This window comes from Engystomops pustulosus, chromosome 9 (genome assembly GCF_040894005.1).
Source record: "Engystomops pustulosus chromosome 9, aEngPut4.maternal, whole genome shotgun sequence".
Lineage (NCBI taxonomy): Eukaryota > Metazoa > Chordata > Amphibia > Anura > Leptodactylidae > Engystomops > Engystomops pustulosus.
This window is the reverse complement of record NC_092419.1, coordinates 13,906,727-13,929,581: the sequence shown is the minus strand read 5'-3', so window position 1 is coordinate 13,929,581 and position 22,855 is coordinate 13,906,727. Positions and strand designations below refer to the sequence as shown.

General features: G+C 44.4%; 3 protein-coding genes across 3 annotated transcripts; 2 read left to right on the top strand and 1 right to left on the bottom strand.

Annotated features, from left to right (window-relative positions):
• Positions 1-1,361: 1,361 nt before the first annotated feature.
• On the bottom strand, positions 1,362-2,312 carry LOC140077549 (olfactory receptor 5V1-like). The gene has a single exon (XM_072124806.1). It carries the CDS (start codon positions 2,310-2,312, stop codon positions 1,362-1,364), a length of 951 nt encoding a protein of 316 aa, XP_071980907.1.
• Positions 2,313-6,859: 4,547 nt separating this feature from the next.
• Positions 6,860-7,789, top strand: LOC140077548 (olfactory receptor 6C1-like). Its single transcript, XM_072124805.1, has one exon. It carries the CDS (start codon positions 6,860-6,862, stop codon positions 7,787-7,789), a length of 930 nt encoding a protein of 309 aa, XP_071980906.1.
• Positions 7,790-15,759: 7,970 nt separating this feature from the next.
• Positions 15,760-16,683, top strand: LOC140077547 (olfactory receptor 6C1-like). The gene has a single exon (XM_072124804.1). It carries the CDS (start codon positions 15,760-15,762, stop codon positions 16,681-16,683), a length of 924 nt encoding a protein of 307 aa, XP_071980905.1.
• The last annotated feature ends 6,172 nt before the right edge of the window (positions 16,684-22,855 follow it).

Below are 22,855 nucleotides of genomic sequence, written 5' to 3'. Positions count from 1 at the left end.
CGAAATCTAAGTGGTACCTGGTTTTCACCAGAGCCCGCAGCGAAGCGGGTGGATTTGCTGTGGCATGGTACCACCAGGTCGTCAGGTGCGACTTTTCCCGGAGCGGCAGCCAAGGCATGGTACAAAGTCGTGAGGCAGAAGCGTGTGTTCGGGGACAGGCAGGAGGTCAGGACTGGCAGCATGGGAGGCGGGTTTATATGGAATTCTGATAAATGGGCAGCGCCAATTAACAATGCACTGGCCCTTTAAATCTTTTGAAGCCGGCTCGCCCTAGGGGACGGGGAAGCACGCCCATGGCAGGAGGAGCGGGACCACGAACGGGGACAGGTAAGGGGCGCAGGCGCCGCGCTTGCTGGCAGCCAGCCCTTCTGTCATGCATCCATTATTTATATCGGCAAAAATAGAGCTGCTGCTTGTGTTAATTCTACCTTTACAAATAAGTGAATTTAGTGATAAGCACCTTGAACGGTCAACTGGGCCGGACAGTAGATAGTATTAATATAGGTTGGTCCTACACACAAGAAGTTACATTACCCCTCCTTAACTGTTTCAACGGCCACTCATCTAGAAAGCCATCACAGTGTACAAGGACTGGTTACCCTGAAACTGTTTTGTTTTGGAAAAAGTAAATCTGATTTGGTCTATGGTGAGGTCACTCCTCTTGGCAGACATATCATAAGTAATGATGAGTGGAACGAGGTTCATACCAAACATTTACGGGCTTGCGTCCCCCCCATGTAAAGCATAACAATGGTGATCAGTGCAGGTGTTACACGTGGGCAAGCAGACATATTTAAAAAGGTAAATGACCCACCGGACCCAAATATTGATGGATCCGCTCACTGATGGATCAAAAGATGATTACCTTTCCAAGACAATATTGGATGACTCACTAACCATACCTTTATTGACCCATAGGAATGGACCTGCCAATAAGTGGTGCTTTTCTTACTCAAGAATAAGAACTTATTTGTATACCTTTTCCAAAGAAAAAAGGAGACATACATGGCTTTTAATGGGTTTGTCTTGGGTGCATAGATCAGCTGTTTGACTTGGAGACTTGCCTCCATAGTCTCTGTGTATGAGGGCCAAAGAACTGATAGAAGTCATGGCCATGTGTCAACCCATTCTGATCAGATATTGATGGTCTATCCTGCAGATTAGTTATTCCTGGAAAAACCCTTTAAAAATCATCATAATTAGAAAGCAATCTTCACTCGGAAAAGACCCCATTAAAACGATAGAGAACACAACGGGGCTGTCTACTGTCAGATTTGAAAGTCATTAGGCTGTTAATAACACAAGCAACACAGGGATAATATATAACAAAGAGATATGAATTAAAGATATGAAAAGAGTTATTATGCCAATATCCTAAAACAATTCAGAAATGTAATTTTTCTCATCATTGCCTCTTTAACATCTTTATTTTTTAAGCTGTAGATAAGGGGATTCAAGACGGGGATAGCAGCAGTGTTAAATAAGGAGAAGAACTTATTGGACTTGGAAGTGTCTGACGATGTAGGCCTCAGGTACTGGTAGAAGAGGGTTGAGTACAGAAGTATGACCACTGTGAGGTGCGAGGAGCAGGTGTAAAAAGCTTTACGTCTTCCAGTGCTGGAGTGGATCTTCAATATGGTGGAGATAATGAAGACGTAAGATATGAACTTTAGTGTAAATGGAATGAAAGTAATGAGGACAAGACCTTCAGTCACACTTAGGATCTCCAAGGTTGATGTATCGCTGCAGGACAGTATCATGAGAGGCACCAGATCACAGAAAAAGTGATTTATTACATTCGATTTGTAACACGAAAAGCCCAAAAGAAGAGTAATGTAGGGTATCACTTCTATCATGCCCAGCACCCAACATACAAATGCAAGTCCTACGCAGATACTGGGGTTCATGACCAGGTGGTATTTCAGAGGATTACAAATGGCCACGTAGCGGTCGTAGCTCATAGCGGTCAGAAAGAGAAGCTCATCGCATATCAGGAAGCCAAAGAAATACATCTGACACATACAACCAGAATAGGAGATGGTGTTATCCCCCGTAATATACATGAAAAGGATATTATGAAGAGTGACGGTGGTGGAGAACATATCCAAAACTGACAAGTTGGCCAAGAAGAAGTACATAGGGGTATGAAGCTTATGATCCAGGCAGACCAGGAGAAGTATCATCGTGTTACCACCAAGACTCAGGAGATATGTAAGAAACACTAACAAGAAGATCATGGACTGCACCTCTGGAGCATCCGAAATCCCTTTAATGATGAAATACGCCACAAGGCTCTGATTCTTTTGGATCATTTCCTTGTTCTCAAATCATAAAAATAGAGTTTATTCAAATTTTGGAATGAAATAATCACTGGGTCAAATAATGCCTAAAAAATAATATAAAATTATATATCTCTATGGATAGATAAATGGTTTCTTAACATGTTAAGGACAGTTTAGATATAGGGCAATGGAAGCATAAAGATGATCAAGAGAATGATCTAGAATGGGTAACAAATACTTGGGATATCTGTCAAGGTAATAACAATATTACACAACCCAATAGTGGGGACCGGGAAATCGAATCATAGGGGAAGACTAAGGGATACGTGATAGGGACATAAAACATGTATAAAGGAGAATGGTTTAATGGCTTTTTCTTAGAATTTCCACAAAATAAACCTTAATGTAAACTAATTTCTTATCTGTATGTATGAAGCAAAAGTTTTGCAATAGATCTGGACCCAAAAAACACCTTTTTAGCCAACATACCAAAAAAAGCAATGAAAACAAAACCATGTATTTCTAGTGTTACATTTCTAGTGAAACACTTAGCACAATTTAATACTTACAGGTGGCAGTGTGTGCAGTAATTTAGTTGATTTTCAGCAGATATTTTTTCATATCCCTGAATCTATAAAAAAATAAAGAAAAGAACATAAACACCTAAAACATAGGAACATTTATAAGCAAAAGAGACAAAAAGAAAAACTCAAGTTAAATGTAAGGACCCAATCAATTGTCGTGAAGCCAAATTAAGTAATTTTCAAATTTTACTATGGATGTATTGTAGGAATGAGATTTTCCACCAACTGGTTGGTTACGCTTTAATTGTCTGCAGAAGGAAGAGGGTAATACATAGTGCTGACAATTGTCCTGGGATCTTTCTCTCGTAAATAACATTTGTAATGATCCCAGAGTCCAGATCGAAAATAACCCAATTATCAATCATAGGGGGAAAACACATAGAGAAAATAGTCCTTAGGTTGAAATGTATAAATATATATATAAAGCATAAAAACATTCTGAAATTTGTTGATCATAAAGCCACACAACATCTTTCTTAAAAACCCCCAAAAATCTGTATTGCCAAACCAAAGCATAAAATCAGAAATGATGTCAAGCTTAAAGGGGTTGTACAGTTCTACACCAATCTGTTTGTTGCCTTGTATATACATGGACACCAAATCAGTTGACTCTGTCTGTCTTTATCGGGCAGATGCCACAACTGATGCCAAGTCTCCCATTAAAGGGTTTGACCAAGATTACAAAAAATATACCTGTACTTACCTTTTCTTGTGCTCCCCGTGTCCCCCACCGTGTCCCATGTGCCATGTTCCTGTTTGTTTACAGGGGCACAGCATCTTGGCTCTGGCAACTCCGCCCGCTCCCTCAGTTGTGCTGGAACATGGGATGGGCGGCATTCCTGGTGGGGTGTCAATGCAGGGTTTTTTTTTGGACAGCCCCCCTCCCCCCATGGCTACCTTGAGATTTTTGTAATCTCGATCAACCCCTTTAACTTTGAAGACACAGCTTAAGTTGTGGATATCACTTAATAAGTGGACACAGAGCCAACTGCTTCTGGATTTGTGGATTTGGTTTGGTGGCAAGGTATTTGCTTCCCATTAATAACATATAAATAACCTTTCCAGAGGACAACATTATCACAGAGGGAGAATCACTTCTTGACACCACATTTTACATATTAGAGAACATGATGCCAAAATGTGACCATTGCAGAACAACCACAAAAATATGAAAGAGGGAATCATCCACCCTTGATATTTGCAAAACTTGGCTGAGATGACGTCAAGTAATTATTAATCATCAATTTATACTGAAACTGGAGATTCTGATAGTGGATTACCACATACTGCCTCCTGAAAAATCCTCGAAGAACAGCTGGCAACTAGAAACCAAGAGTCCTGGACAACTCTTCTTGCTGAGCAATTTGGACAGAATAGCAACAACAAAATAGCAGAAGCACTAGATAGCAGAGAACAGACTGAATAACCAGCTTCTAGCAGATTCTGCTCTTATTTTAGCTTCTTATATCCTGGTTTTTATGAAATTTGCATAATTTCAAAAGCCTCTTTTGTCAAAACCAGGGCATAAGAAGCTAAAAGAATAACCTACCCTGCCAGAGGGGGCACACACCAGTAGGTCAGTGTGCTTAGCTTACAATCCTTCATCCTGGTGGTAGATGTCCTTTAATAGCGCTTTTTACGGCTTCAGTGCCACAGCCAGAGGATCCACTGTTCTTTCTTTGTGTTTTTTATTGTACCATTGATTACTTTGTTTTATACTATTACAACCACTTGATTTTATTTATTTGGAGTAGAGTCAAAACCTCTTTGATGTAGACACTTCTTTGTAACCTTATAGTACTTGTTTTAGCGCCAATAGGACTGGCCACTGGTTGCCAGTTCCTACATTGCCCATGCTGTTGTATTCCATAAAGACTTATAGCTAGTGATGTTTCACTGGGAATTCTGGGAAATATGACGGTCCGACTGATTTGCTCTGTATTTAATTTCAAATTGTGTTGCACGCCCTATGTTAACCCCTTAACGCTCTGCGCCGTAGCTCTACGGCGCAGAGGTATAAGGGCTGTATGAAGAGGGCTCACGGGCTGAGTCCTCTTCATACAGAGGTGGGGGTTTTTGCATATTGCACAAAACCCCCACCGCTAATAACCGCGGTCGGTGCTTGCACCGATCGCGGCTATTAACCCTCTAAACGCCGCCCGCAAAGTCGCGGGCGGCGTTTAAAAGACGGCGGCGCGTGGGCGCCGCCATCTTTTTTTCGATCGCCACGCCCCCGAACGTCATCGGGGGGCGGCGATCGGTTGCTATGGTAGCCTCGTGTCTTCTTTTGACACGAGGCTATCTGGCAGCTGCAGATTCGTTACAATGAGCCAGTGGCTCATTGTAATGAATGTGCTGCAAAAATGCCATATATTGCAATACAGAAGTATTGCAGTATATGGTAGGAGCGATCTGACTATCTAGGGTTAATGTACCCTAGATGGTCTAAAAGATAGTGAAAAAAAAAATAAAAAAAAAAGTTTAAAAAATAAAAAAAATTAATAAAATATTAAAAGTTCAAATCACCCCCCTTTCCCTAGAACGGATATAAAACATAATAAACAGTAAAAATCACAAACATATTAGGTATCACCGCGTCCCAAAATGCCCGATCTATCAAAATATAAAAACGGTTACGGCCGGCGGTGACCTCCGAGGCGGGAAATGGCGCCCAAATGTCCGAAATGCGACTTTTACACCTTTTTACATAACATAAAAAATGAAATAAAAAATGATCAAAATGTCGCACAGACCTCAAAATGGTAGCAATGAAAACGTCGCCTCATTTCGCAAAAAATGACCCCTCCCCCAGCTCCGTGCGCCAAAGTATGAAAAAGTTATTAGCGTCAGAAGATGGCAAAAAAATTTTTTTCTTTTTTGTACACATTCGTTTAATTTTTTAAAATGTATTAAAACACAATAAAACCTATATAAATTTGGTATCACCGCGATCGCACCGAACCAAAGAATAAAGTAGGCGTATTATTTGGAGCGAAGAGTGAAAGTCGTAAAAACTGAGCCCACAAGAACGTGACGCACGTGCGGTTTTTTTTCAATTTTTCCACATTTGGAATTTTTTTTCAGCTTCGCAGTACACGGCATGTTAAAATAAATAACATTACGGGAAAGTAAAATTTGTTACGCACAAAATAAGCCCTCACACAGGTCTGTACACGGAAAAATGAAAAAGTTATGGATTTTTGAAGTTGGAGAGCGAGAAATGAGCCGGAAAACCCTCCGTCCTTAAGGGGTTAAAGGTGCACCACAAAAAATATGGGGAACTCTGTCGGACCTGAGAGGGGAAGCAACACATTCATGATTTCTGGCGCACAATCTAAATGAATCTCCGCATCCAGCATTATAGACGGACAATGCAGTTTTAGTGAACTGTCCGAATTTGTAAGTAAATGTGCCCCATAATTTCTGTTGAGATTTATGGCAGAAAGCTGATTCCTTTCAGTAAATTTCCCTCATAGTTTTTTTTAATTTTTCTTTTAATTCAAATAAAACTTGACTTTTTTAGCCTTTGTGCTGTTTACCTTAACATCATCAATCCCTTTGGCTTTTATAGACCCGAGGGAAACTTTCCGTTTCTAAGCTTTGACTATTTAATCCCTGACTCCGATCACTACTACGCTTTTTTCTATTCAAAGAGAATAATATGTGTAGCCTGAGAGCTGGATATATAATTACCTGTGACATGTTTTACATGGGGGTGAGGATTATGTCTTCAAAAACTTCAATAAAAACTTTGACTATAGTCAACTCCCTGGAATGGGCTTCTTTGCCTCGTACTTGTATATGTATTATATAGTAGGTAATGCCCAAAAATCCTTGATGCTTATGGTGTGATACATTAATAGCCCTTGGAAATAATTTATTATTAATATTTGGTACACAAGATCGTAGATTTCTTTTCAATTTTATTTTTATTTTAAAAATTAATCATCTCATTGTCATCTTGAAGTGTTCACTCTGTAATTCTATTACTAAATGGATGATAGAAATGTGAGCGTTCCAACCTATTTCATCATCACCGGTATCTCGGATGAGCCTCTTGTGCAGGTTTTTCTTTTCCTCCTGGTTCTGCTCATCTATCTCACCGCTCTCGGAGGTAACATCACCATCTTCCTCCTGGTTTGTTCGGATCATCATCTCCATACACCCATGTACTTTTTCTTGGCCAACTTGTCCATCTTGGATATTAGTTGTTCTACGATTACTCTTCATAAATCCCTGATATCTTTCATATCGGGAGATAACACTATCTCTGTTTTTGAATGTTATGCCAACATTTTTGCCTTTTTTTCATTTACTTGTATCGAACTGTTGGTTTTGGCAGCCATGAGCTATGATCGCTACGTTGCTATCTGTAACCCTTTACATTATTATCTAGTCATGAATTCTAAAATTTGTGTCCTTTTGGCGTGTATATGTTGGGGCTATGGTCTACTTGAAAACTTACCAACTTTTTGGGGGCTCTTCAAATTAACATGTTATGAGACTAATGAGGTGGACCATTTCTTCTGTGACATTGTACCCATCTTGAAGTTGACATGTAGCGACAAATCTTTTCTCCAGCTTTATTTTTTAACTGCTGGGGTTTTTTCTGGTACTTTTACCCCTTTTGCCCTTACGTTTATCTCCTACATCTTCATAATATCCACCATCTTGTCCATAAGATCTAGCAGTGGGAGACGTAAAGCCTTCTTCACATGCTTCTCTCATCTAACAGTAGTCATCACTCTCTACGCTTCTCTTGTCTTCCAGTATCTGAGGCCAAATGCTTCCATAAATTTAAGTTCCAATAAATATTTTTCTTTGTTTAACGCAGCCGCTGTCCCGATACTGAACCCATTGATCTACAGCTTGAAGAATAGAGATGTGAAAGCCGCTATAAGACGAAGAATAAGCTGTAGGTAGATGTAAACATCCACACACTATGGGTACAGAAAGTATTGAGACCCCTTTAAATTTGTCGCCGTTTGTTTCATTGCAGCCAATTGGTAAGAGCAAAAAAGTTCCTGTTTTTGCTCATTAATGTGCACTCTGCCCCCATCTTGACTGAAAAAAACAGAAATGGAGGGTTTTTTTGCTAATTTATCAAAACAAGAAAACAGAAATCCCACATGGTGATCAGTAATCAGCCCATTTACTCAATGTTGAGTCATGAGTCTTCTTGGGAATGATGCAACAAGTTTTTCACACCTGATTTGGGGATCCTCTGCCTCTTCCTTTTATATCCTCTGCAGTTCCCTCCATTGTATGGTGAACGTTTGTGGGTGCATTGCATGGAGCTCAACCACAGTGATCCTGGGATTTTTCTTTACCTCTCTTACCCAGGTTCTTCTCCCATGATTTCTGGATAGCCAGGTTGAGGAAGAGTTGTGAACATCCCAAACTTCTTCCAATTAAAGGAAATCTACCACCAACATCAAGGATTGAAACCAAACACACTAAGTCCCGTTCCACACTTGCGAGTGTGAAGCGATGAACTCGCTTCACACTCGCAACGCATGCTGCCGGGAACGCACGTCCCGAACGCTGCACACCAGGAGTGAACTGAGATGCTGAGTTCACTCCCGGCTTGCAGCGTTCGGGCCGTGCGGTCCGGGCAGCATGCGTTGCGAGTGTGATGCGAGTTCATCACAACACACTCGCAAGTGTGGAACGGGCCTAACATGCACTAACATGTGTGCTCCCTTTGGCACAATCATTTAAATAATATGTAAATGAGCTATATGCAAATGAGTGCTCTTAGGAACCTTGAGTGCTGCAGAAATTGTTTTGAAACCTTGGCCGGATCTGCGGATTGCCACAATTCTGTCTCTGAGCTCCATGGAAAGTTACTTAGCCCTTATGATTCTCATGTGCTCTGACATGCACTGTGAGCTGTGAGGTCTTATATAGACAGGTGTGCACCTTTCCTAGAAAAGTCTAATCCATTTATATAAACACAGCTGGAATCCAATGAAGGAGTAGAACCATCTTAAGGAGAATCAGAACAAAATGAAAAGCATGTGAGTTAAATATGAGTGTCACAGCAAAGAGTCTTATGACCTTATGATATTTCAGTTTTTCTTGTTTAAAAAGTTAGAAAAAAGTCTACATTACTGTTCTTTTCTGTCAAGATCCGGGCAGAGTGTACCTTAAAGGGGTTGTCCCATGAAGACAAGTTTCTTATATGTTCTCAACACAACAAAAATGCAGCATTTCACAAATATTAGTTCAATCTGTCCTTATAAGTTCTTCTGTACACAATTTCAGTTGCCCCTAGATCCGACCCAGTAACTTCTGACTTAGGGTCGGGCCGCCATTGTGTATTTTTGTGTGAGATTGTGCAGATGAGATTTCTGTGTCTTGTGCCTGTAGCCCCGCCCCCTGCATGGAGCTCAGAGACACAGACACTGATCACATCCTGCCAGGAGATTGTGAGGAGAGACAAACTGCAAACTACAAGCTACAGGGAGATAAGTGATCCGAAAGAAGGGGGAGGCAGGCACATATCTGTGAGAACACAGATGTAGCAGTGCTGTGTGTGAGATCTAATGGATCTCATGCTTCTCTGATGTGTCTCATCTCTTTCTATGGGTCCATGTGTTAGTACAATGTCAGAAGCCAGATGAAAGTGTATATACACCTGTACCCCGATAATCTAAGCTCATTGTCACCCCACAGAAGTAGATGAATCATATTGGGGCTCATTTACTAAGGGTCCACAGACCGCGATTCTGTCGGGTTTCCCGAATATCTCTATTTTGCACTGAATTGCTCCAGGTTTTTGGCGCACACGATCGGATTGTGGCGCATCGGCGCTGGCGTGTATGCAGACAGCCCGACTGATTCGGACAAACCGCGGAATTTAAAAACAAAATTGTGTCGCAAGAAAAAACAATTACATGCACCGTGAAGAAGAAGGTGAACTCCGGCGTATCTCAGCGGGGAAGCAACACCTGACAAGTGGACGCACGACCTTAGTGAATCGCGGCAGACCCGAATCCTCGTCGGACAATGTACCGTGGGGATCGCGACAGAACCAGGTAAGTAAATCTGCCCCAATATGTCTGCTTAGAGATGCCCCACCCACATTCTGGTATTTTGCACTGAGCACCATTGAAAGTGATAAGAGCTTAAACATCAATAAAACTGAGTAAAATTGTAAAGTAAGGGGTTAAAATGATCTTTTTTGTGTTAACATCAATAGGGGATTGAGATGTGAGAATTTTCTTTCATGGGAAAACCCCTTTAACCCCTTACCGTCACATGCCGGGTGCGGGTGCATGGAGAGGGCTTACAAGCTGAGCCCTCTCCATAGCCGGTAAGTCTTTGCTGCATATTGCAGCAAAGGCTTAACGGTAACACCCGCGATTGGTGTGGGCAGCGATTGCGGGTGTTTTACCACTGATCGCCGCTGGCGGCTTAAAAAAGATGGCGGTGCATGGGCGCCTCCATTTTTCCGAGGATCGTCGCTCCTCATGACGTCATCGTATAAAATAGTTATTAGTGCCAGAAGATGACAAAAGCAGAACCAAATTTTTTGTACAGGAGTTTTAAATTTTTGTAAATGTATGAAAACATTATAAAATCTATACAAATTTGGCATCCCCATAATTGTACCGACCCAAAGAATAAAGTAGACCTGTCATTTGGGGCGCACAGTGAAAGACGTGAAATCCAAGCCCACAAGATTACGGCACAAATGCGTTTTTTTTACCAATTTCACTGCTTTTGGAATTTTTTTTTCCCGCTTCCCAGTACACAGCATGGGATATTAAATACCATCACTACCGTCACACAGCTCTGTACATGGAAAAATAAAAAAAGTTATAGATTTTTGAAGGTGGGGAGTGAAAAATGAAAACGCAAAAATGAAAAAGGGCTGCGGCGTTAAGGGGTTAGTGAGCAAAAAATGTAACTTTTGGCTACAATGAATCAAAGAGTGAAACATTTAAAGGGGTATCAATACTTTCCGTAGCCACTACATAAACCGTACTTGCTGTGCTGGAAAGCACATTGTAGGTTATGGTTCTTATGTTCTTATACAGGATGTGATTAAAACGTTTAGTATGTTTTTATTTAAGCAGTATAATTTTTTGGCATATTACAGTCTAAAATTATATAAATCATGGACAGCAAGATTCACAGCGAGATCATCTACAGCAAACCTTCATAAACAAAGATCTTAGGTCACATGACCCTAGGGGAGGTCACTTAACCATTCATTGGTTGTAGTATTGACCCACCTCAGCTACTGATTCCTGATGTGAAGTGGGGCATGGTGGGATCCTTGATTCTTGTTCCCAAGGGGGGCGGGGGATGGTATATACCGTCTGATTATCTTACTACAACCCTGAAGACCTCCTTTTAGCAGAATTTTCCAGTGGTTCCAAGGTTCCTCTATGAATCCGTAGAACATACAGATGTGACAACCTTTAACTTGAAATTTTATAAATGCGTTAAATCGGTTTTTCAGGGAACCCTTTAGGGCCAGTCAAGTGGCTAACATTCAGTCTTCTGCAATGACACCAGAATTGGTGGGGATCATTGGATCTTCTATTGCCCATTAGTGGCCTCATCAGACTGGGATCTGCTGGGGACTGGTTACTGGACTAGTAGTGAGGGAATGTCTTCTAGTTGTCTACTCACCACCTAGTTCTCGTGCGAAATGTTTTTTTTTTAAAGTTCAAATGAAAGAAATCAAAATAAATAAGGTATATTCATGATTGTACTGATCTAAAAATAAAAGAAATGTAACATTTGGGCCACGCAGTGAGCTCCGTAAAAACAAAGCCTGCCAATAAATGACGCTTCTGTGTTTTGTTGTTAGTTCAATCGCATTTGGAATTTTTTTTTCCAGCTTTCTAGTAAATGGAGCCGCTCAGAAGTACAATATGTCCCAAGAATAAAAATCCTATGGAACTGGAAACAAAAAAGTAAAAAATTTGGGAAGTAGAATACACAAAACACAAAAACTGGAAAGTTAAAAAGAGTTACATTACCTGTAACACTATGGATACTTCTTTATAATATGACCGATGCTTGATTCATACACTGAATAAAACTCTATTTTGATTGCAAAAAAATATCCACTGCTCAAAAAAACAAAAGGGAACGCTCAAAATAACACATCCTAGATCTAAATGATCTGAATGAATGAAATATTATCATTGAATACTTTGTTCTGTACAAAGTTGAATGTGCTGACAGCAAAATCACAAAATGAAAGCCTGAATTTGGAGTCAAACACAAAATTAAAGTGAAAAAACACACTACAAGCTGATCCAACTTTGATGTAATGTCCTTAAAACAAGTCAAAAAGAGGCTCAGTATTGTGTGTGGCCTCCACGTGCCTGTATGACCTCCCTACAACGCCTCGGCATGCTCCTGATGAGGATCAGTATTGTGTGTGGCCTCCAAATGCCTGTATGACCTCCCTACAACCCCTTGGCATGCTCCTGATGAGGCTCAGTATTGTGTGTGGCCCCCACGTGAATGTATGACCTAACTACAACGCCGCACCATGCTCCTGATGAGGTTCAGTATTGTGTGTGGCCTCCATGTGCCTGTATGACCTCCCTGCAATGCATCGGCATGCTCCTGATGAGGCTCAGTATTGTCTGTGGCCCCCTTGTGCCTGTATGACCTCCCTACAACGCCTCGGCATGCTCCTGATGAGGCTCAGTATTGTGTGTGGCCCCCACGTGCCTGTATGACCTAACTACAACGCCGCACCATGCTCCTGATGAGGTTCAGTATTGTGTGTGGCCTCCATGTGCCTGTATGACCTCCCTGCTATGCATCGGCATGCTCCAGATGAGGTTGCGGATGGTCTCCTGAGGGATCTCTTCCTAGACCTGCACTAAAGCATCCACCAACTCCAGGACAGGCTGTGGTACAACGTGACATTGGTGAATGGAGCAAGAAATATGTCCTAGATGTGCTCAATCGGATTCAGGTCTGAGGAACGAGCCAGCCAGTCCATAGCTTCATTGTGTTTATCTTGCAGGAACTGCTGACACACTCCAGGTCTAGCATTGTCCTGTATTAGATAAAACCCAGGAAACCGCACCAGCATATGGTCTCACAAGGGATCTGAGGATCTCATCTCGGTACTTAGTAGCAGTCAGACTACCTTTGGCGAGCACATGGAGGGCTGTGTGGCCCTCCAAAGCAATGCCACTCCACATTATTACTGAGTCACTGCCAAACCCATCATGCTGAAGGATTTTGCAGGAAGCAGATCACTTTCCACAGTGTCTCCAGCTGCTTTCATCTGTGAAGAGCACAGGGCACCAGTGGCAAATTTGCTAATCCTGGTTTTCTCTGGCAAAGACCAAGTGTCCTGCACAGTGTTGGGCTGTGAGCACAACCCCCATCTGTGGAGGTCAGGCCCTCATTCCATCCTCATGGAGTCATTTTCTAACTGTGTACATTTGTGGTATGCTGGGGGCCATTTTTAAGTACTCTGGCTGTGATCCTCCTGTTCTTCCTTTCACAAAGGCGGAGGTAGAGGTCCTGCTGCTGGGTTGGCCTCCTGGTGTACTGACCTGTCTCCTATTAGTGCCTCTGGACACTACACTGACAGACACCGCAAACCTTCTTGCCACAGCACGCCGCCCTGGATAAGCCGCACTATCTGAGGCACTTGTGTGGGTTGAGTCTGTCTCATGCTACCACGAGTGTGACAGCTCCACCAACATTCAAAATTGACCAAAACATCAGCAATCAGTATTGGTACTTAGAAGTGGTCAGTGGTCCCCACCTGCAGAAAATACCCCACCTTGCTAATTTCCAATAGTTTGTCTATTCCATTTGCACTACAGCAGGTGAAATTGATTGCCAATTCTGTCCGGTTCACATTTTAATCAGTCTACTAATAAGGCAGTTGGCGTATCTGGACTCAACCATCAGCACGAAGAGAACTTCTATTGCCACCTGAACCAATTCCCTCTCCGCCCAATGCCACCCTGTGCTTCTCATAAGAAGAACCCCTAAATATCAGATGGAGATATGAGCCATTCATATGTAAATAACAGTGCCAGGTACAGGGGGCACACCCCGGCGGCACCAACTGCCTCATTAACATGCATATTCAAGAATTTCTCAGAAACTGCATAATGAAGGGGGCAGACTTCTGTTAATAGAGTGGAGCAAGTGAAGTAAAGCAGCATGATGAAGAAGAGTGGTCCAAATCCCTTCAGAATTATGTAGTACAGGCATCAATCACTTTAGGGTATTGCTTTAACAGAGGTTCAACAAGCTACTGATTCACGAGAGACACTTTGCTTTCAACACAAAACTTTTTCTATTTTGTCTTCCTTTTTGATATATAATGGTTATCGGGTGGCAAATCAAATCACAGATTTTTTAAATTGTTTCCTGCAGCATTTTATTTATAGTAATTGTCAAGCAATTCAGGAAGGTCAAAAATGGTGGGTGCACAACAAGACCGGATGTATTCTCTCCAAGGGTATTAAAAGATTGGATAACAAATCAGCACAACGCGTTTCGGGGAACCTGGGTCCCCTTTTTCAAGTGAATAAAAAGTTTCTGTTGGTCAATAAAAACAAATATACAGGTTTATGAATTACTTGTAATAGTGATGAGTGGACAGAAACACCAATGTTCGTGTCCATGCCAAACATTGCGGGGGTCCGATCTTGGACTTCACCCAGAAGTTTGGCCTTCGGGCTCTACTAGAAAAGCGGATCAGCCCATCAACCAGTTGCCAACACCTACTGCCAACCCCACGACCGCTGCTGGCACGGATCATGTGTCTTAACGCTTTAAATGCCACCGGCAAAGCCACCGTTTTCCCTGGGATCATCAGTTCCCGATAAGGTCACGGAGAGTCACGTATGGGAATAAAACTTTTTGTAAGTGGTTTCTGTTAATCCAAAGAGTTATTTTGACTCTCAAATTAGGTGTCGGAATGGAATTTTTCCCTGTTTTGGACCAATTAGCCTTTTTACCTTTTTCTGGACCAACACTGTATAATGTATAGGTTGGACTTGATAGACTGATGTTTTTTTCTAACCTTATTTACTATGATACTATGATCCTAGGGAAAATTACCAGTTGCTTTCATCTCACAAATCATAGCTAGAACGGTAAACAAGTGTGTTGCTGCTCGTCTCTTATCCCTTGGCTGTAACTTGGCCCAAGGGAAACTCTCAAAGATCTAACCCTTCTCTATTTAAGCCCCATCTACTACCAGTACTATGTTTAAATTGGTCATGAAGACGTATCTGTATCTTACTGGACATTTCCAATATAATGTTTTCACTGTGGCATGAATAATATTGTGTCTTTTTCAAACTGGCAATAAAAACCATGTATCCTGCAGCCGCAAACTATATGTTATTCCATGTGTTTTCCTAGAACGTTATCCCTGTATAAAGTGACTGGTAATATTGAGTATCATTATTAGCAATTATTATGATTTTTTTCTATACAGGCAGTCCCCAGGTTACGATCAAGATACGTTCTGTAGGTCTGTTATTAAGTTGAATTTGTATTTAAGTCGGAAATATATATTTTATCATTGTAACCCCAGCCAAATTTTTTTTGGTCTCTGTGACAATTGGATTTTAAAAATATTGGGTTGTCATACCAGGACCAGGATTAACAATAAAACTTCATTACAGACACATTTGATAACTGTTACAGCTGTTTATTGTAAGGCTAAAGTACAGTAAATTACCAATTGTCTTAGGTCCATTTGTAACTAGGGGTCGTCTGTAACTTTAAGTCGGTTGTGTTCTTAAGTAGGGGAACGCCTGTATCTGGAAAATCTACAGTGATATTGACTTTTTTCTATTCAGATTTCCCCTCCCAATATAACTTAAATACCTGTTAAACTGAAATTCAGAGAAGAAATTTTTGCTATTCTAATGCATCACAATAATGGGAGCACGATGACCTATTTCATCATTGCTGGAATTTCAGATGATCCTCGGTTGCAATTAAATGTATTCCTCCTGGTTCTGCTCACCTATCTCACCGCTCTTGGAGGTAACATCACCATCTTCCTCCTGGTTTGTCTCGACCATCATCTCCATACACCCATGTACTTTTTCTTGGCCAACCTGTCTATCTTGGACATGAGTTGCTCTACAATTACTCTTCATAAAATCCTCACTTCTTTCATGACGGGAGATAAGACTGTCTCAATTCTCAATTGTCATGTGCAAATTTTTACCTTCTTGTCGTTGACTTGTGATGAATTGTTGCTTTTGGCGGCTATGAGTTATGATCGCTATGTTGCTATCTGTAAACCTTTACACTATCACCTTGTCATGAATTACAGATGCTGTGTCCTTTTGGCCTCTCTATGTTGGGTTTGTGGCTTCCTTGAAAGCTTTCCGACTTTTATGGGCATCAACAGATTAACATGTTATACATCCAACAAGATGGACCATTTCTTCTGTGACATTATCCCTGTCATGAAGTTGTCTTGTAGTGACACATCTTTCCTCCAGCTCTATATTCTAATTGTAGGGGTCTTTCTTAGTGGTTTTACTCCATTTGTCCTTACTTTCATCTCCTACATCTTCATAATTTCCACCATCTTTTCGATACGATCCAGCAGTGGCAGACGTAAAGCCTTCTACACGTGTTCCTCTCACCTTACAGTAGTCATCACTCTCTACGCTTCTCTTTTCTTCCAATATCTGAGGCCATCTTCATCCATCAATCTAAGCTCCAGTAAATATTTCTCCCTGTTTAACGCAGCCGCTGTCCCAATACTGAACCCACTGATCTACAGCCTAAAGAATAAAGATGTGAAAGCCGCTATAAGTAGAGCTCTGGTGTAGAATCCACAATTTGAAATTGGTTTGAAATCTAGAGGCAAAGATAAAACTCTACCTTCTGGTCAGTGATGGAAATCTTTGCTTGGTTCGAGAAATTTTCACCAGGACTGAACACTGTGAAATTTCTCTTTCCTCTCCTGAAAGCATAAGAAGTAACGATAATAATGATGATAATAATATTTATTTATATAGCGCTACCAAATTCTGTAGCACTTTACAGATTATGGGAAACATTACAAAGAGTAGAAGAAACGAATGGTATAAGATCACCTTCCTCTGTAGATAATAAGATTATAAATTCTGGTAGATAAATGATCGGTAGATAAAGTCTAGAGATGAGCGAGTATACTCGTCCGAGCTTGATACTCGTTCGAGTATTAGAGTACTCGGAATGGCTCGTTGCTCGGACAAGTATTTCCCCTGCTCGTGATCGAGCATTTAATTAAGAAAAGACAGTGCAGAACAATGAAGAATAGAATGAAAACAGTGAACACAGTGAACACAGGATCATTTAAGTGAAGAACACAGTGAAGAACAGATTGCAGATGTTCCGAACATCTGCTCACTTAGCCGATGCTGGATCAAGCAGCGGGGCTGGAGCGGGCATGGAGGAGCAAAGCGGGCATCACGGAGCGGGCATAGAGGATCGGAGCAGGCATCACGGAGCGGAGCGGGGCTGGAGCGGGCATGGAGGATCGGAGCGGGGCTGGAGCGGGCATGGAGGAGCAGAGCGGGGCTGGAGCGGGCATGGAGGATCGGAGCAGGCATGGAGGAGCGGGCATCATGGAGCGGAGAGGGGCTGGAGCGGCCATGGAAGAGCTGAGCTGGGCTGGAGCGGGCATGGAGGATCGGAGCGGGGCTGGAGCGGGCATGGAGGATCGGAGCGGGGCTGGAGCGGGCATGGAGGAGCAGAGCGGGGCTGGAGCGGGCATGGAGGATCGGAGCGGGCATGGCGGAGCGGGCATCACAGAGCGGAGCGGAGCTGAAGCAGGCATGGAGGATCGAAGCGGGGCTGGAGCGGGCATGGAGGATCGGAGTGGGGATGGAGCGGGCATGGAGGAGCAGAGCGGGGCTTGAGTGGGCATGGAGGATCGGAGTGGGCATGGAGGAGCGGGCATCATAGAGCGGAGCGGGGCTGGAGCGGGCATCGATGATCGGAGCGGAGCTGGAGCGGGCATGGAAGATCGGAGTGGGGCTGGAGCGGGCAAGGAGGAGCAGAGCAGGGCTGGAGCGGGCATGGAGGATCGGAGCAGGCATGGAGGAGCGGGCATCATGGAGCGGAGCGGGGCTGGAGCGGCCATGGTAGAGCTGAGCTGGGCTGGAGCGGGCATGGAGGATCGGAGCGGGGGCTGAAGTGGAGGCTGGAGCGGAGCGGGCTGGAGCAGGACCAACAGCACAGAAAGAACACAGTGAAGAACACATTGCAGATATTCCGTACATCTGCTAACTAGAGATGAGCGAACATACTCGTCCGAGCTTGATGCTCGTTCGAGCATTAGCATACTCGAAACTGCTCGTTGCTCGGACAAATACTTCGCCCGCTCGAGAAAATGGCATCTCCCGCCGTTTTGCTTTTTGGCGGCCAGAAACAGAGCCAATCACAAGCCAGGAGACTCTGCACTCCACCCAGCATGACGTGGTACCCTTACACATCGATAGCAGTGGTTGGCTGGCCAGATCAGGTGACCCTGAAATAGACTAGCCCCTGCCTGCGCTGCTCGGATCATTCTGTGTCTGGATGCCGCTAGGGAGAGAGCTGCTGCTGGTCAGGGAAAGCGTTAGGCTGTTCTATTAGAATAGTGTTAGGCAGGAGTGATTCTACAAGAACCCAACAGCCCTTCTTAGGGCTACAATAACGTTATACATTTTTTTTTTTTATTTGCAGCTAGTACCATATTGTGAGGAATTAGCAGGGGGACTTGCTACCGTTGTGTTTAGCTCTTAGTGACACACATATCCACCTCAAACACCAAAGTGGGAAAATTTATTAGGGGTTTGATTTCAATTAGTCACAGTCTGCCAGTTTATTTTTATTTTACGTTTATTTTTTCATAAGTCAGCGTCATCTCATCTGGCATAGTAGTGTGCTTTCATACTTGGCTAGAAAATAGCCATAGGAGAATCCAAATGGCTTACTTAGGCCTTCAATAGCGTTATATATTTTATTTCTGGTTGATCTGCTGGTGGCTGTCCTTGCTGCAGTGCATCTACTACCATATTGTGAGGAATTTGTAGTGAGACTTGCGACCGTTGTGTTTAGCGCTTAGTGACGCACATATCCATCGCAAAGACCGAAGTGGGACAATTTATTAGGGGTTGGATTTCAATTAGGCACAGTCTGCCAGTTTCTTTTTATTTTACGTTTATTTTTTTAATAACTCAGCGTCATCTCATCTGGCATAGCAGTGTGCTTTCATACTTGGCTAGAAAATAGCCATAGCAATAGGATAGCATCGTTTGGTTTTAAAAACTAAAAAACACAAAAAAAAAAAAACCACAAAAAAACACAAAAAAAGTAAAAAAAAAATTAAAGTTATAACTTTCATTTTCAAAATGTTTAACCCGAGGGCTAGGGGTAGAGGACGAGGGCGGGGACGTGGGCGTCCAACTACTGCAGGGGTCAGAGGCCGTGGTCCTGGGAGGGGTGAGACACCACCTGCTGATGAGGGAGCAGGGGAACGCCGCAGAGCTACACTCCCTAGGTTCATGTCTGAAGTTACTGGGACTCGTGGTAGAGCACTGTTGAGGCCAGAACAGTGCGAACAGGTGATGTCGTGGATTGCCGACAATGCTTCGAGCAATTTGTCCACCAGTCAGTCTTCCACGCAGTCCACCCATGTCACCGAAATCGGCACTCCTCCAGCTCCTGCACCTCAGCCTCCTCCCCCCCAGTCTGCCCCCTCCCAGCAAAATTTTGCATTTGAACCGGCATACTCTGAGGAACTGTTTTCTGGACCCTTCCCACAGTCACAAACCACTTGTCCGGTTGCTGCTGAGCATTTTTCCGATGCCCAGGTTTTCCACCAGTCGCAGTCTGTGGGTGATGATGACCTTCTTGACGTAGTGGAAGAAGTGTGTAAAGAGGTGTCCGACGATGAGGAGACACGGTTGTCAGACAGTGGTGAAGTTGTTGTCAGGGCAGGAAGTCCGAGGGGGGAGCAGACTGAGGGATCGGAGGATGATGAGGTGACAGACCCAAGCTGGGTTGAGCGGCCGGGTGAACACAGTGCTTCTGAGACGGAGGAGAGTCCTCGACCAGAACAGGTTGGAAGAGGCAGTGGTGGGGCCAGACGGAGAGGCAGGGCCAGAGCAGGTGCATCAGCGCCAAATGTGTCACGTAGTGAAGCTCCCGTGGCGAGGGCTCCCCGCGGCGAGGGCTAGATATTCAGAAGTCTGGAGGTTCTTTAAGGAAACACCGGATGACCGACGGACTGTGGTGTGCAACCTTTGCCAAACCAGGATCAGCAGGGGTTCCACCACTACTAGCTTAACTACCACCAGTATGCGCAGTCATATGAATGCTAAACACCCCACTCAGTGGCACCAAGCCCGTTCACCTCCGGCCGTGCACACCACTGCTCCTTCCCCTGTGTCAGCTGATAGTCAGCCCCCTGCCCAGGACCCTGGCACAAAAACCCCATCGTCGCCTCCACGATCCTCCACAGCATCCACCAGCGTTCAGCTCTCCATACCCCAGACGCTGGAGCGGAAAAGGAAATATAGTGCAACCCACCGCACACCCAAGCCCTTAATGTCCACATCTCCAGATTGCTTAGCCTGGAGATACTGCCCTATAGGCTAGTAGAGACCAAGGCCTTTCGCAACCTCACGGCGGCGGCCGCCCCTCGGTATTCGGTCCCCAGCCGCCACTACTTTTCCCGATGTGCCGTCCCAGCCCTGCACCAGCACGTGTCAGACAACATCATCCGTGCCCTGACCAAAGCCGTTTCTGACAAGGTCCACCTGACCACGGACACGTGGACGAGTGCTGCCGGGCAGGGCCACTATATATCGCTGACGGCACATTGGGTTAACTTGGTGGAGGCTGGGACCGAGTCTGACCCTGCGGCTGGTCATATACTGCCGACGCCGAGGATTGCGGGGCCTACCTCGGTCCAGGTCTTTCAGGCCTACTATGCCTCCTCCTCCTCCCACCCCTCCTCCACCTCCTCCTCCAAACTACCATCCGTGGGCATGGCGCCATCAGTCGCTAGCTCTAGGCACAGCAGCAGTGGCGTCGCTAAGCGACAGCAGGCGGTGCTCAAACTGCTGAGCCTAGGCGATAAAAGGCACACCGCCCAAGAACTATTACAGGGCATCACGGCGCAGACTGATCTGTGGCTGGCACCACTGAACCTGAAGCCAGGCATGGTTGTGTGTGACAACGGCCGTAACCTGGTGGCGGCTCTGCAACTCGGCAGACTGACACATGTGCCATGCCTGGCCCATGTGTTAAATCTGATAGTTCAGCGTTTCCTCAAGACATACCCCAATCTGTCTGATTTGCTCACGAAGGTGCGCCGCATCTGTGCGCATTTCAGGAAGTCCAGCACAGATGCTGCCACTCTCAGGGCAGCGCAGCGCCGCCTCCAACTGCCCGCTCACCGACTGTTGTGCGACGTGCCCACGTGCGACGTGACCACCAGAACTGGTAGTCAGGTCAGTCAGCTTCCTCAAGTCTACAATGAGGAGTGGACGTGGATGTCTGATATCTGTCAGGTGCTGAGTAACTTCGAGGAGTCAACAAAGATGGTCAGTGGCGATGCCGCCATCATTAGCCTCACCATCCCGCTGCTTGGCCTGTTGAAAAACTCTCTGATCAGCATGAAGTCGGAAGCTTTGCGCTCGTCACAAGAGACGGGGGAAGAAGATTCCCTTGTTGATAGCCAAAGCACCCTTAGGTCTGTTTCTCAGCGCATATCGGAGGAGGTGGAGGAGGATGAGGAGGAAGAGGAGGAGAATGTTGGCGAGACACAAGAGGGGAGCATTGTTCAGTCCTTCACTGTTCAGCGTGTATGGGCAGAAGAAGAGGAGTTGGAGGAGGAAATGTAGAGTCAGGCCAGTGAGGGGAGTGAATTCTTGCGCGTGCGGACTCTGGCGCATATGGCAGATTTCATGCTAGGCTGCCTATCCCGTGACCCTCGCGTTCAAAGAATTTATTCCAGCACCGATTACTGGGTATTCACTCTCCTGGACCCACGGTACAAGCAAAATCTTTCCACCCTCATCCCTGTAGAGGAAAGGAGCGTGAGAATGCATGAATACCAGCAGGCCCTGGTGCACAAGCTGAAACAGTATTTCCCTTCTCACAGCGCTAGCGGCAGAGGGCGTACTTCTGCGGGACAAGTAGCGAGGGAGAGTAGGCGAGCAGGCAGCTTGTCCAGCACTGGCAGGGGTACACTTTACAAGGCCTTTGCCAGTTTTATGTCACCCCAGCAAGACACTGTCACCTGTCCCCAGTCTCGGCAGAGTAGGGCTGATCTTTACAGAAAGATGGTGAGGGAGTACGTAGTTGACCATACCATCGTCCTAAATGATCACACAGCTCCCTACAACTACTGGGTTTCAAAGCTGGACATGTGGCACGAACTGGCGCTGTACGCCTTGGAGGTTCTTGCCTGCCCTGCCGCTAGCGTGTTGTCTGAGCGGGTTTTCAGTGCAGCTGCTGGCATCATCACCGATAAGCATACATGCCTGTCGACTGACAGGCTGACGCTTATCAAGATGAATAAAGCCTGGATTTCTCAGGATTTCCATTCTCCACCAGGTGAAAGAAGCTCAACCTGAATAATGTATGCACTCCTCCTCCTCATTTTCCTCCTTCTCCTCCTCTTTGTACACTAAAGCAGAGGAAACTGGCTATTTTTTGCCAGGGCCAACTGGCTCTAGCTATAGTACTCTATGTATTTAATTTTTCTGGAGGGCCACCTACCCGGTCCTCTGTTTTAAACAATTTTTGGGAGTGCCACATACAGGTACTCTATGTATTTAATTTTTCTGGAGGGCCACCTACCCGGTCCTCTGGTTTGAAAACTTTTTTGGACTGCCACATACAGGCACTCAATCTATTTAATCTTTCTGGAGGACCACCTACCTGCTCCTCTGGTTTGAAAACTTTTTTGGACTGCCACATACAGGCACTATCCAAATTTAATTGTCTCCATAGCAGCCTCCA

Bases quoted from the DNA above. Each gene is read 5' to 3' on its own strand.
- LOC140077548 (XM_072124805.1), top strand. From the start codon at position 6,860: ATGGATGATAGAAATGTGAGCGTTCCAACCTATTTCATCATCACCGGT.
- LOC140077549 (XM_072124806.1), bottom strand. From the start codon at position 2,312: ATGATCCAAAAGAATCAGAGCCTTGTGGCGTATTTCATCATTAAAGGG.
- LOC140077547 (XM_072124804.1), top strand. From the start codon at position 15,760: ATGCATCACAATAATGGGAGCACGATGACCTATTTCATCATTGCTGGA.